The following is a 15,729-nucleotide window of genomic DNA, read 5'->3' as shown; positions in this document are numbered from 1 at the left end:
TGTTCAGCCACCAGCTGGCTGTAGACCTTATCACTCTCTGGCCAGCTGCAGAAGACACCCTTCTTAGCTATTCTAGAACTCATCACAGATGGCCTTCTGCTCTCTCACATATTTAGTACACATTAACTAATTTTTTAATGTTAAATATATTTCACTTGATTGTATTGTTTGTATATCTAAGCCTTCCTCTACGCCATTCATTGTCCATGGTTTTACCTCCACTATTCCTGGGGATATTGGCCTACAGGTTTTGTTTTGTTTTTTAACAATGTTTTATCTAGATGTGGTATAATTGGGGTAATACTGGCTTCATAGAATCAATGAATGTACTCAGTTCTACTATTAATGAAACATCTGAGGTAATTAGCTTATAACATTTCATTCTGCTTGTCAGTTCTAGAGGTTCCAGACCAAGAGGTCCTATGGCCCACCTGTAAAGGTATCCAATGCCTGTAAAGGTACTCAATGCCACCACAGGACCAAGCCTTAAACAGCTGAAGCAGTGTACACTCCTATTCTGTTTTGTTTTCTCCAAGTGTCCACAGCACTCACCAGTAAAGCTGTCATGTGCCAAGTCCAAACCCTTATAACAGGAATCTCTGATTTTGCATTTTTAAATTGTGTGTATGGTTTGTCTGCATGTACAAGTGTGCAGTGCCTATAGAGGCCAGAAGATTTCTTGCAGACTTGAGTTACAGATGGTTGTGAGCCACCATGTGGATGCTGGAAATCAAACCCAAGTCCTCTAGAAGAGTAGCCAGAGCTCTAATTAGTCTGCACAAGTCTCTCTCCCAAGATGGAAACAAGGAGTTTAATATAAAACAGGACTGGGGATGTAGCTGGTGGTGCTTGACTGGCATACATAAGGCCCTGGATTCAGGTTCTCGTACCATATAACCACCATGCTGGCTCACACCTGTCACCCTTGTTCCCTGGAAGTAGCAGCAACAGGATGCTCAAGGCCATCCTCTGCCACATAGTGAATCTGAGGGCAGCTTGAGGTGCATGAGACCCTGTTTCAAACAACGAACAGGAGTTAACTATGCAGATACAGCTCTGTGGCTCAAGCTGTTTAGAGGGAGGGAGCTGGTATACTTCAGGAAAAACAGCCTAGACGCCTGAGACGGCTCAGCAGGTGAAGTGTTTGCCACACAAGAACCTAAGTTCTGTCCTCAGAATCCACAGCCAAGGACAGAACTGACTCTGTAAAGTTGACCTCAGGGCATCATTCCTGGTGGCAAACTCCTTTAAACACTGAGCCATCTCGCTGGGCCAGAAATAGCTCGCCCACCAGGTGACATGACTCTTCTCTGCACAAGGAAACCCTGGTCCAAGATGGGTTAACAGGAAGATTTTTTGTTCTTGCTGATGGTTCTTACAGTGGCCATGTTGAGAGGCAAAGTCAGCAAGAAAGGAGTTCCCATGTCTTGGCTCTACAATCCCAATCTGTCCCAGGACACACAACCCGGTGGTGTCATGAAGCTCAATGCAGGACACATAAAATGCCACATTCCTAGATCTGAAGTAGCAAATCATCTAGAGGGCTTTATTTGGGCTTATGACCTTTTGTTTGTGGTTTCTTCGAGACAGGGTTTCTCTGTGTAGCCCTGGCTGTCCTGGAACTCACTCTGTAGATCAGGGGATTAAAGGTGTGTGCCACCACCGCCCAGCAGATGGCTTATGACCTTTTAAAGTATGAACTGTTGACAGACTGCTCTTAGTCACCATGGTAAACCTGACTGTCAGAGACTCACATAGGGGACAAAGAACTTGGTGAATTCCATCGAGGTCCTTTGGAACCGGTCAGCAGACCTGGAGCTCTTTCTTTCCAGTCTTCTTCATCGTCCAGAAACTCACCAAGAAGATGTGTAACCTGGGCATCTGACAGGACTTGATGACTTGACAGTGTATCAAGACTGGAGAGGACAACCCCAACCATCAGGTCTGAGCTGATCCTTGGCTGTTACCGAGTCCATACAAATATTCAAACCTGTTGTGACACTGTAAGAGATTCTGCACCCAACATCTGTGCCCTAGGTGAGCTGTGCCTGGGGTAACAGGAGCAGAGCAGCAGAAGGCACCTCCATCACCACCACCAGGAAGTGCACTGCCTCCAGCAGGACATGAGGCCTTTTTAAGACTAACTCGCTCCCTTTCTCAATGTTCAGTCATCCTCCTGCTCGGGACATTCTTCTCAAACTCATTTAAACTTAGAATGTTTTCCAAACATTATCAGCTCCAGGTGCCACTTCTCAGACAGTAACTAGGACCTATCAGTCACACAAGAAGGTTTATGACAAAGGGTCCTTCCTCTATTCCTTTAAAGACCACTAAAGGACTCCTGAGAGCTCACTTGTCAGGTAGTTCACAACGACCTGTAACTCCAACTCAAGGGATCTGATGCTCCACTGGCTTCCTTGGGCAAGCAGGAGCGCACACACACACACACTCACTTGTACACACACCCCTTAAAATCAAAACACCAAGTTACACTGGAGTGACTCTTAATTACAAATCCTGAGTAGGTGTTAAAGTTGTACACACATTACTTTGAACTTAGAAATTCATTCAATACTCTGGTACAAAAGGAATCCTTTCCCTTAGGGGGTAAAATAGCCCCTAGAAGGCACCGAATATTAGCTCTGAAAAAAAATTTACTTAATTCAATACTAAACACCATACTGCTTTTTCTACAGTGTAAAGAAAACATCAAAACAGCCTTGGCTCAATGAAGTTCCACCTTAATAGCTTCTTTCCTCAAGATATATTAACCTTTTACAATGAGTCTGATGTATTCTCACAATGTCCCCAACAAAAAGATCAGGTTAGCATTTCCTCACAAGTAGGAGAGATAAGAACAGTGATTGGGCTAAGCATGGTTACATCTGTAATCCCAGTTCAAAAGAGAGGCTGAGGCACAATGGGGTTAGAGAACCTGCATCCAAGGCCAAGTAGTGTATCCAGTCACCTTGAATATGGGATCCAGCCAAACACATCACAGTGCCTCATTCTTCTGCCCCACTTGGCCATAGTAAAACCAGAACGTTTTTAAAGCCAACATGGGCCAGTTGGCTTGGTGGGTCAAAGTGCTTGCCACACAAGCATGAGGAGCTGAGTTCAGATGTGCGGCAGTGTGCACATCTGTAACCAACCACACATCTGTAACCCTATGCTGGGAGAATGCAGACAGGTGGGCCTGAGAAGCTTGTTGTCAACTAGCAGAAGAGAATAGTAAACTCCACATCCAGTGAAAGATGACGTATCAAAAACCAAAGATGGACAGTAAAGTGGGTTAAGTGAGAATGTCCCCCAGAGACTCTTCACATGTGAATATTTGCTCCCTAGTTAGTGGCACTGTGTGGGTAGGTTTAGGAGGTGTGGCCTTGCTGCAGGAAGTATGTCACTGGGGGTGGGCTTTGGAGGTTAAAACACACCCTATTCCCAGCTTGCTCTCTTTGCTTGTGGTTCAAGATATGAACTCTTACCTTGCTATTCCAGCTGCCATGCCGACCTGCTGCCACCCCACCATGATGTAATAGACTCAGCACTCTGGAACCTTAAGCCCAAATGAACCCCTTCCTTCTACCAGCTGCCTGGTCACAGAGCTTTATCACAGCAACACAAGTTACCAGGAGCAGAGCACTGCCAGGAAAGGCCTGACCATGCAGTTTGGAGGAATGTGGAAGATCCTGGTACTTTCTGTACTAGAAAAGTGATGAACACTGTAAGCAGAGATTAATGGGCCATTCTAGTAGGAGCTTGGAAGACAGAAGTGCTGAGAGCTATGTGGACTCGGGAGGCCTGGCTCAAGACATTTCAGAAGCTACAGGCTGGCATTCTTGTGTTATACTGGTAAAGAATGTGGCCTCTTTCTGCCCAAGTCCTAAGAACTTGCCCAAGGCTAAATCTAAAAGTAATGGAGTAATTTCCATTTTGGTGGAGGAGAGTTCAAGACAGCCTAATATTGATTCTGTCACATGGTTATTAGTAATCACTCCTATGCAAGTCTACAATCAAAAAGAGTAAATGGGACGGAAAAATAAAATACAAAATGAACAGTCTGAGGAGGAAAAGATCACCAGAAAAGTAATGCTCACCCAAGGCGTGTGCTGAAAGAGATAAGGGATTAAACATGGAATCAAGGGCAGGGTACCCTCATGGCAGGACTCCCACCTAGCCAAGCTTCCAACCTGTGAAAGGTAAGACCTGAAGATTTTCTGTTCCTGTAAAGGAATAAGAAACAAAGGCTTCTGAAAACGTGACTTAAGGGAACCAGGGTCCGTCCCAGGCTGGCAGGTGAATCTAGCAGTGTCTTCCATGGGGTATTGGCTTTATAGTCATTAAGGACACACAAGTAAAGGGCTTGTGGAATCTTCCTCCATGGTATGATTGCCACTGAGGCCAAATGTTTGGGTACCCCCATCAACACACACTTTTAAAAAGAAACTAAAAAAATTTCCTATCATAAAGACATAGAAATGAAAGTTTTGGGACTTCTCTGGTAGTCATGAACAATGACTTGAAATTTCCATGTTTCACGCACAGGGGCATCAGAGGAGCAGCCACTGTTGACACCCAGAAGGCAAATGAGGATGTGATGGAACACTATGCGACTCCTGGCCAGCCAGCATTCTGCTGCACAAACAACCCTCAGAGTTCTAAGTATTATTGCAGTGCCTACAAAGCCAGCAACTATAAACCATTTGTATTTTATTTTCACCTCCTAAATGCTATACTCCAGAGCTCCTGTCTCACAAGGATTGGAATGCCAATGTTGGTACTGGCTCCTCAGAACATGGGGAAGAACCCTAAGAGTCATAAATGTCTGCTCTCAACTAAAACATGACCTCGCTGTCCACTCAAGTAAAAGAACCTAATAATAGCAACTCAACATGTTAACACAGCAGCACTCACCACAGGCATCATGACGTACGAGTGGAGACTCTTAACCCCCAGACTGCCTTGTTCCTGTTACTGATTCTGAAATTTAGCAAAAATAAGTTATTCTCTACAAAACAGAAACTCCTACTATTCTATAGCAAGGAACTAGGTGTTCAGAAATGTTCAAGAAAATCCTATAAGGAGATAAACGAGGCTCAGATGTTTTAAAGATCAGAGCCAGGACTCCCGAGTCCATGCCAAAGCCTAGTCCTTATAAAACCCTGTTCATTTATGTGCAAAGTCAAAGCACTGCTTCCAAGTTGCCCAATATGTAACAGAGGCTGTGGCTCAGTGAGGAGCGTGCGTTCCATGACGTCCTGGTTTTGAGTCTCAACACCATATAAACCTGGATGTTTGAGCACACTTGGAATCCTAGCACCAAAGAGGTGAAGGCAGGAAGATCAAGGTTGTCCTTAGCAATATATTGTGTTCAAGGCCAGCCTGGAATATATCAACTGTCTCAAAAAACAAACCAACAAAACCCTCTCAAAACATGTAACAGAGACAAACCTTAGAAGTCATTTCTGCTAATTGCCTCTGAGGAAAAATGATGCTATACTTTATCGGTAATCTTCAACATGACAAGTTGAAAACTCACAATTAAATGGAGACCTAGTAAGAATAGCCAGCCACATTATTTTGTTCCATTAAGTTTTTTTTTTAATTTTTAAATAATTATTTACTTTACTTTATGTGCACTGGTAGAGGGTGTCAATCCCTTGGAACTAGAGTTACAGACAGTTGTGAGCTGCCTTGTGGGTGCTGGGAATTGAACCCAGGTACTCTAGAGAGCCAGTGCTCTTAACCTCTGAGCTATGACTCCAGGCCCCCATTAAGGTTTTAAGTGGCCGGGCGGTGGTGGCGCACGCCTTTAATCCCAGCACTCGGGAGGCAGAGGCAGGCGGATCTTTGTGAGTTCGAGGCCAGCCTGGGCTACCAAGTGAGTTCCAGGAAAGGCGCAAAACTATACAGAGAAACCCTGTCTCAAAAAAAAACCAAAAAAAAAAAAAAAAAAAAAAAAAAAAAAGGTTTTAAGTGAATAAAATTATTTGTATATGCCTGACCTTTGAGAAATAACACGAGGGGAGTGTAGCTCACCTGGTAGAGCACTTGAACATGGTAGTGCATGCTATAATTCTATCACAGGGAGGTAGAGGCAGGAAAATCACAAGTTCGAGGTCATCTGAGAATTGGAGGTGAGGGATGGGGGTATACGAAGTGAAAAGGAGGAAGAAGAATGAATGAACCAAAGGGGAAAACACAGTTTCGCTAGTGTCTGAAGAGCATTAAAGCCACACTAGGGAGACCACTGAGCAGGCTCACCGGGTAAAGGTGCTTGCTGACAAATCTAACGACCTGAGTTCAATATCTGTGTAGGAGAGAACTAACTCCCACAAGCTGTCCTCTAACATCCACCAGGCTGCTGTGGCATGCTAATAGTGCCCTCAACCCCTAAATAAATGCAATAAAAATTTTAAGTCAACCTAGATTAGAAACAACTTAAAATGAAGACTTGGAGGGCATTAACAAACTCTACCCTAACCAAGTTCCAACATTCCAGCTGTGTTTTCTAAACCATGGCACTGTTCATCCTTCTGAGAGGCAACCTACTAACTGTCTTCTCTTGCAAGGACCCAACATTTACTGCTGCTGTCACCCACGTGGTCCACGTTACCAAGCCCCATGGGGAAGAAAATGGCAGTTTTACAATTACACCTCAGAATCTTAAAAAACATAAGCACTTTGAGTATCCATTCTAACAGAAAGAGACTGTAACAAAGCAGCTGCTTTTCCAGCTGGGAAGAGGAAGAAAAACGACCATGATAAATGCACACCGTAGATGTTTAACCACCAGTATCCAAGCCTAAGAAGGTAAACTTTGACTCAGGAAATGTTCTAGGAGCACCAATGTTTCAAACCTCTACAAAGACGAGCCATTTGGAGTCTACAGAGGGCTGGAGCACAGGAAGAACACGACAAGGTCAAGGATGCCATGCTCTTGCTTCACAGCTCAAGGATGTGGTTTTCCTCTAGTGGTCAGAATTCCACCCTGAAAGGCTTTTACCTTTTGCCACCTAGCCAGATGCCTCCACTGTCCGCTTCACCACACATTACAAATGGAGAGGTGGCATTTTCTGGCTCAAACATGAAACAAATGCACCTTCTTCCATAAATCTTGGATCTGAGGTCTCCTGGGCCTCAACAGAGCAGACAATGATAACAGTTTACTGACCTTGCAAGCTTGCTAACTGAAGCTCTCATGTCATGTCATGGAAGAGGCTAGCGTGCTCAGAAACTGTCAGGACACTCTTCCCTGTACCCCAGGCTGTGCAGATAGAGGACTGCAGTCCTGGGGTAGTGCAGACTGGACATCTCAGGCACACTGAGCATTTAATGTACAGCTCTCTTCTGCAACTAAAATCTGACAATGAAAAATTTCATCCTTCCTAATGTTAAGAGTCAAATTTGGATTAAGAAGGGGCTGGAGAGATAGCTCAGTGGTTAATTGGGGCTCTTCCAGAGGACCCAAGTTCGGTTCCCAGCACTCACATTAGCTTGCCTCCAACCATGTGCAGCACTCTCCTCCGGCCTTTGTGGGCACCCACTTTCACATGTACGCACTCCAACTCAGACACAGACAGACATTATCCCCCCCATGCTAATTATAACAAATAAAATGATTATTTATTATTACAAATAAAATAAAAAAAATAAATAAAACAAATCCATGGTTGAAACGATTTCACTAAGGAAGTCAGACGAAAACTCTGAGCATCACTTTGTTAAAATCAGGTCTCCAGTTCTGTGGAATAATCCTTTTGTACACTGTAAAGATTTGTCAGTTGAACTAGTTTAATAAAGAGCTGACTGGCCAGTAGCCAGGCAGGACAACCAAAGTGAGAATGCTGGGAGAAGTGGAGAGAGGAGTCACAAGCAGACGCAGAGAGGTAGGGATGCCATGCTGAGAAAAGGTACCAAGCCATGTGGCGAAGCATAGATAAGAAACACTGGTTAATTTAAATGTAAGAGGTAGCTAGTAACAAGCCTGAGCTATTGGCAGATATTGAGTCTCTGTCAGTTATTTGGGAACTGGCAGATGGGAAAGAAAATTCCGCCTACACTCCAAAATTGGCCAGATGGCTCAGTAGGTAAATGTGCTTGCCGCGAAGCCCAACCACTTGAGTTTGATCCTTGGGACCCATATGGTAAAAGAACCAGCAGCTGCCCTCTGACTTCTACCCACTAGCACATGAATACCACCACCCCCCCCCCCATTAAAAAACAAAACCCCAAAACATCAGATCCCCAGTAAATAGCACACACCCAGAGTTAACACAGCACCAAGACAAAGAACAACCGCAAGGACAAGCGGCAGGCGCTGTCTCTCTTCCTGGCTGTCCTAGGGAAAGCAGTAGACAGTGGATGTCAAATCTTACAAAGTCGGAGACAAGTTCAGGGCAGGAACTTCAAAACTATTCTGCAGATCTGAATCTGTGTATGAAGACAATTCAGAAGGCTGCAGCCCAAGCCCAAGTCATCAGCAAAGTTGTCTGTGAATTTCAAGGTTTAAAGTTAGCCCCAGCCCTTTCTCATCAGTCCCAATGTATAAACAGCACTCTAAAGTCATGTAAATAATCAGGCACTCTTTTAATGGAATTTGGGTAGTTCATGCAGTACCTAAAACCTAGTTCTCTGCGGAAGTACAAAGTGAAAGGAGTAAGCCTACTCAATTACTGAGACAGCCAATGGGTGTAAGGCCATGCAGGTAGAGGATCCTCCATGCTGGGCTGGCAGGGACCATGACACCTCACTTACTCAAATAAGTAGAGAACCCATCATTTTTAGGCAATCTATGTGCCAAGGAAACATCAGACCCACCTGCTACGTGATTTACTGAATCCAGTCTTCACCAATCTAAAGGCAGCTGTTGATCTGGAATGGCTGGTTCTCTGAAGTGCCGCAGCTGGAAACTGATGTGGGACACAGGACAAACCACTCAGCATAACAATTAGTGTAAGAAAACATATGCTAGGCCTAAGAAATTCACTTTATTGTATAAAGACAATTGCATGTTTATAATTTAATTTCTTTAAAAAACACTGGACCAGGCATGGTGGTACATGCCTGCAATCACAGCACTTAGGAGGTAGAAGCAGGAGGATTAGAGTTTGAGGCCAGCCTGGACTATATGAGACCCCGTGTCAAAGAAAAAAAAAGATGTCAGGGAGGGGACGCTGTGAGATAATTTGGTCTGCCAAGTGTCTAGCATAGAAGCAGGATCTGAGTCTGGATCTCCAGAACACATGCAAAAAGCCAGAGCTGGCTGCACACATCTGTAACCCCAACAGTGTGTGGGGAGGAGGGACGGGGTAGAGCTGGCTGCACACATCTGTAACCCCAACAGTGAGGGGGGGACGGGGTAGAGCTGGCTGCACACATCTGTAACCCCAACAGTGGGGGGGAGTAGAGCTGGCTGCACACATCTGTAACCCCAACAGTGGGGGGGGGGTAGAGCTGGCTGCACACATCTGTAACCCCAACAGTGAGGAGGGGACGGGGTAGAGCTGGCTGCACACATCTGTAACCCCAACAGTGAGGGAGGGGACGGGGTAGAGCTGGCTGCACACATCTGTAACCCAACAGTGAGGGGGGGGACGACGGGATAGAGCCCTGATATTCACTGGCCGGCCAGCCTAGCTGAACTGGTGACTTTAAGGTTCTCCTCTGTTTCAAACAGAACAGGGAGAATCAAGGTAGACCCCCCGCCCCCCGACTCCTACCTCCAGGTGCATCCACACTAACAAGTACACATAAAACACACACAAACCCACCAGGGGAGCTATCGAATTAAAAGCAACTTTGGAACTAGTTCTTAATGTAGAGACGCAAAGGCCTGGATTCTAGAGACCAAGAAAACTTAGGATTAAGTTCAAAATACTTTGCCAGGGTGGTGGTGCCTCACACCTGTATGAATAGCATTTAGGAAGATCGTCATCAATCTGAGGCCAGCCTGGGCTACAGTGAATCTTTGCCTCAAAATACATACAAGCATGTATGAGTTTTCTAGCCATCAACTCATTATGTCTACAAAAACATACTTCTGAGGATATTACACCACTGATTACTGAAGTGACCAGCATCAAGAAAGACCTAGACAAAACAGGCCAAGTCTGCACTCCCCTATAATCCTCCACACAGCCTGCATGCCTTGTCCTGCCCTCCTCGGCAAAGGAGGGAGAAAAGGCCTATCAGTAACAAAATAACAACAACAAAAAACTCGAAGGTAAGCTATCAGCACGACCCTTCCTAAGGATCTACTCAAGTCTCATTAGTGTCAAATGTTTTTATCCACAGGTCCTAGCTGCACCAAGAGAAAAGAAAGGAGAACAAGGCTCCAAGGCTCCTACAGCTTACTTAAATACAGACCTGATTCACTGGCCATTAGTGCCCAACCTTCAGACTAAACTCTTTGTTATTTTTTTCCAGAAAATATTTACTGAGTTGTATCTTCAGTACACAGCACAGTGAGTCATGTGCCTTCAGCAAGGGAAGTTATGAGAGCCAGACTGAGTCCCAGGGCCCATTCCTTTCCCTCACTGCAGTCCACCCTCCCCAGAGCCTGACAGGCCTGGCCCTCAGCCACTCAGTAAGCACTGTGGCTCCAGCAGCATCAATCCCTGAAGCTACCAAGTACCAACTATTCTGACAGCAGAGGAATGCATGAATTTCCCTAACTGAGGCTTAAGCACAAGTTACATTTGTCATAATAAGTAACATAGAGACATCAAAAAAAATCTATTTAAGAACATTAATTCTCTACTTACTACGTGGATTAAAATCACCAAGAGACAGACACAGGTAGCAATGACATCTTGCACTACTGAGTCTCACTGAGTGGTATTTAAGTGTGAATGAAAGTACTACAGGCAACGTTCAAAGGATGGGTAGGTATGAAAATATTCAACACACATTATTGAGTTCTACATACAGTAAAAGAGTTAAAAGTCACAACTAACATTTCTCATTAATATCGAACCAGAAACCCACATTTAAGATATGCTGAATGCGGACAACTGTGCATTCCTCTGTCACCATTCAAGCACGTGTACATTTCTTCTGCTTCTATCAAATCATGTGTGGAAATGTCATCTGACTTCAGGAACCCTTTCAGAAAGAGATTCAACACATCAGCACAAAGTTCAGTCAGAAGTTGCACATAAAGGGTTTATTTTGAATGTTTTAAGGAAGGATAGAGTTACATCATAATTATAAAAATTACTTACAGAATTAACAGAGTTGTACTGTGTATACTTCTAAATGCAGAGAACAGGGAACTGTCTACACGTTGTATAAAATAAAGTTAAAATTAAAAATGAATTCAAGCTCAAAAAATGAGGTCGTTTATCTAGTTTTAAATGTGAACACGAAGACCTCTGAACTCTACTCATCCATTCGAACTGCACCAATGATGGAGAATACAGAGAGCGCAGCATTCCCAAGGAGCACAGAAGTTTCAACCATGGTTATTTGTGAGTAATTTTTCCTGTGTCATCTTTGGAGGACTTTCATCTCTTAGACAATCAATGTTTTCAGGCACTACAATCTGTGACAACCAGAGCAGTCTTCTTTCTAATGGGTCTACAGTGTTCAAAGATTCAGGCCCAATGCACTTCGGGGTTTGGCACATAAAACAAAAGAAATGAAATCTGGCTTAGAAGCAACTGTGATTTTTAGAGCGTGCACAGTCCCTTCGAATGCTGCGTGACATATACAACTGGAATCACCTTCTGTCGGCGCTACGACTGCTTCACCAGTGCGTCTTTACCCTACAACCACTAGAACAGCACAGTAAGCAAATATACAGGAAACCAAAAGCAAATTCAAAGGAAGAAAGAAAGAAAGAACCTAAGTCTCTTTAACATGCAATTTTACTTAGTTACATTGAACATTCTACTTAGAAGAGAGCATGCAAAAAAGGATGGTCTGCTTTAAGGTTCTTCTCTGAAGTTTACGTGGCAGCCTGACGTCACACACGCACGCACACACGATACGATACTAGAGCAGGTAAGTGAGGAAGGCCAATAAATTTTATACACAGATCCACGTCTTGTGTTGCCACAAGCCCCATGATAATTTTGGAAATTAATGTTGAGTCCAAAATGAGGAATCAACATTCAGATACCAGAACAATGCAAGCAATGCATGCAGATCTGAACTGTGAGCCTAAGGGAAGCCCAAGGTGGCAGGCTCAGGAGGAGAGTCCGTCACCATTAAGGGTGGTGAAAGCCACCAAAAGAAAAGAGTGGGGGAGGGATGGTAAAACAATAAAAATACAAACAAACATAAACCTTCCCCTTCCCTCAGCCTTACGTAAAGGCAATAAATGGAACAGTGATCAAAGTCATCACCATCATCATGTTGCATCCTCTGGACCAGGAGTTCACGGGTAACCAAAGTAATGTGGGCTGCTTGCAGAAAACCACAATGCAAGTCATCAGATAATGGCAGACATGTCTTAACAGACCCAGCCCTTGGGACATTTCAGCAGGAGCTTTACGTCCTAGTCACCATGCCATGTTCTGCACTGTCAGTCTGTAGGACACACTTGCCTACCTGTGCTACAGATGTCAGTATGGGCTATCCAGAGTCAGGCTCGGCTCTGAGATTTACATGCAGGACGTTACCTGGTCACATACGCTAGAAGCACCGAAGACTAGGGTATATCACACTGCATTGAGAAGCTTGTCCCTGGGTCCCTTTGGGAAAACACTGAGCACAGGGTGATTGCAGCAAGGGACAGAACTGAGGTACTGTGTTCACATGGTGAGCAGTTGTGACCATCCAGAAGCATGAGGCAGTCAGCCTCTGTGAAGACTAAATGGGTATCCAATAACCATGCTCCCTGAACCACGGAATGATTTCTTGTATCAGGAAGAGCCCCAACAAGATAAGCAGACCTAAATTAGGCCAAAGCTCTGGTGTGCGCTCGACAGTATCCAAATCTGTCCAGCCCCAGAGAGGATTTCCAATCTCTACAAGAGATTGGTTTTACAAACCATCTTTTTTCCCAGCTGACAGGCCGCCAAGGCTCTTCCAAAACGAAGTGCAAGCAAGCAGATGTTTGGCTAGTCAACCAAGCACATTCTCAGTTCCATCTCAGCTTCAAACAACCTTACAGAACAAACCACGGCTGCACCCAGTGGCCAAGAGCTGCTAGTCACCCACAAGCCCGACAGCGTGACAGCCTTCCACAGTGACACATCATGTACATGCAAAGCCCAGGGCCACGGAGGGAATAAACCCGCATGAACAGCACAGCTGCAGCAAGAACACACTGCCACATCAGGGTCAAGGCAAGAAGCCATATTTGTTCAACATTCACTGTGGGGGAAAAGCCAGGAGAGGGAGCAGGTAGGGAAGGGGAGAAGAGGCCTTCTGACCATAATCATTTATCAACAATAATAGTAATAAAAATTAAAAGCCCCAGAGAACATAATCGAAGGCAACAATGCCATACTTAAAACTTACATTTCTAATACCAATGCACTGTTCTTGCAGGAATTGACCACATATACAAACCACTGATTATATTGTTGCCTTTTAAATCCATGTACTAAAATCCTGATGACTGGATGCATAAAAATGGACCAATGTGCCATCCAAAAGCACATCTACATTATTCCATGTGAACCAAGGACCTGGGCTTTATTTTAAAAGTACTTAAGATTAAAGAGTAAACAACAACCATAAAAAAAACAAGAAACAAACAAACAAAAAAACAAAACACAGAAAACAAAGCTTAGAATTGAAGGCAGCCTTTTACCCAGATTTCTCAACAGTTTACTAAATTCTACTGTGGGTCGTTGACTGTTTATGGCTAATTTATACCTGGACTCATAACTAAAAGCCTCCAGATTGAAACGGTACTCTGAATTCTGACCTTTGAAACAACCTAAATGTCCCTGTGTGCTTCCCGTGCCCAAATTTAATTTTAAACAAAGAGCAGGCATATTATAAATATGACTGACTTGGGTCAAGCACTCCTGTTGAACTGGAGAAAACATTATTACCCCCCACCCCACTCCACAAGGAAAGGAGTGCCAGTGGTGAGTGCCTGTGTGTGTGTATAATATATACATAGGCACACAGATGCAGATCTAGACAGGTAGCTATAGATACATAATCTCTCAAAAAAGGCAGTAACAAAAATAACAAACTATGCTTGCATTGTGGCAGCAGAATAAGACAGTGTGTCAAAGTGATGGGGAAAATGGTTACAACTTATCCAGATTTAAATGACTATGATACTAGCTTAACTTTTACCACCTTGCTTGTAACCCCCAACAGACAGCCTTCTTGTAAGAGGGAGGACCCCCCCTCACACAGATGCTTTGAAGAGGGAGGACTCCCCTCACAGATGCCTTGTGTTCGAATCAGTCTGCACTATTCAGAACAACACCAGCTCCGCTGGTGGAGATTGTGGGTTCGCAGGGACATCTAAGCTTTCATTAAACTGGAAAGCAATCGAGTCTTTATGTCTACAAATTATACATTTAATAGTTCCACAAATTTGGCAAAGTTTGTGATGACATCTAGGATGTTTTCACCAAATCGTAGACGTAAATATGGAAGTCATCATCAAACTTGATGAAATAGACAGAGGGTTTGGCCTCTACTTGGTGGATGACCATGCCAGTCCTTTTCGAACCATCTTCTTTGGCATATTCCACTTGTTTGCCTACCAGGCTGTCCACAACTTCTCCTGGTTCCCTTTCTGCTGGAGGAGAATCATCTGGATTTAAAAGAAAAAAGAAAAAGAAAAAAAAAAATCAAGTCAATATTTAGATATATTACTACCACATTTAGCAGCAAAGACAAAGACTTTAAGATATCCTGAGTTCATCATGATCTGGTCAACACCTTCTTAAAGGGCCACTCTGTAAAGATTTCAGGCACATGGTCAATGTCCCAATTAGTCATCTATGAGAATACAGCACCAAAATAGGCAAGGGCAATCCAGAAATTAACAGTCAAAATGTACTTCAGCAAAATATCACTCACGTGGTTTGCCGAACCTCATCCAGACAGATGTGTGAATGACTTAAAAATTATAACCTGAACTTGTAGGGATCACATTAAATTCTAACTGCAATGATCTAAAATTAAGTTTAAATGCCTTTGAAATACTTTCCTACAGGGCTTCCCGAGAACAAGAGGCTCACTTAAAATGCTGAGGCATCACTGGGGTTTACCTGTGAGTCTGAGCTCCTCCTCCTCCTCCTCCTCCTCCTCCTCCTCCTCAATTTCAATGCATTCCAACCATCTTCTACCCAGTTTCAGAATAAAAGAAATAAATTCTTCACACTTTATAAGTAAGCACTAGGTAAACTCCACCCAGACCAGGAAAACAGATCCCTGAGGACAGCCCAGGTATCTGTACCATCCATCCACAAGAGCCTCAGGTTGCAGTCACCTCTGGGAAAACACAGAATGACAACAAGCCACCACTAACCAAAACAAAACTAAGTGGGGTGGGGGCACGAAGCAGTCACAAGACTATTTTAAAGCATTCCTTGGAGGTTCAGAAGAGCGCCAAGCTTTTAGAGGAACAGATGTCTTCAGGCTGACCAGATGTCTCAGGTGTACAAACAGCCTCTGTGACCACAGCGTAACTGGAAGCACAGGCGTTTACTAGCACAGCTTCCTAGTGTGGCTCATGTAACATATCTACATGAACATGTTTGTTCCCAACTATAGCAAGCCTCTAACTGAATGACAATCGGAGAC

The 15,729-nt window shown here is 44.0% G+C and overlaps 1 protein-coding gene and 1 long non-coding RNA gene across 4 annotated transcripts in view; one reads left to right on the top strand and one right to left on the bottom strand.

The window, feature by feature from the left end:
- The first annotated feature begins 3,130 nt into the window (after nucleotides 1–3,130).
- Nucleotides 3,131–7,600, top strand: LOC143273493 (uncharacterized). The gene is made up of 3 exons (XR_013051642.1): nucleotides 3,131–4,199; nucleotides 4,546–5,778; nucleotides 5,970–7,600. It is a non-coding gene; the product is annotated as an uncharacterized LOC143273493 (long non-coding RNA).
- A 3,552-nt stretch (nucleotides 7,601–11,152) lies between these two features.
- Spin1 (spindlin 1) overlaps nucleotides 11,153–15,729 on the bottom strand; it is a 52,551-nt gene continuing 47,974 nt past the window's right edge. For all 3 annotated transcript variants that reach the window (XM_076573325.1, XM_006976855.4, XM_042278476.2), the window contains exon 6: nucleotides 11,153–14,734. In XM_076573325.1, the coding sequence (XP_076429440.1) occupies nucleotides 14,535–14,734 (200 nt within the window). In that variant the 3' untranslated portion in view covers nucleotides 11,153–14,534. The remainder of the gene's footprint in view (nucleotides 14,735–15,729) is intronic.

This window comes from Peromyscus maniculatus, chromosome 5, assembly GCF_049852395.1.
Source record: "Peromyscus maniculatus bairdii isolate BWxNUB_F1_BW_parent chromosome 5, HU_Pman_BW_mat_3.1, whole genome shotgun sequence".
In the NCBI taxonomy this organism is placed as follows: domain Eukaryota; kingdom Metazoa; phylum Chordata; class Mammalia; order Rodentia; family Cricetidae; genus Peromyscus; species Peromyscus maniculatus.
Note: the sequence above shows the minus strand (reverse complement) of the source record. Positions and strands in the feature narration are given on the sequence as shown.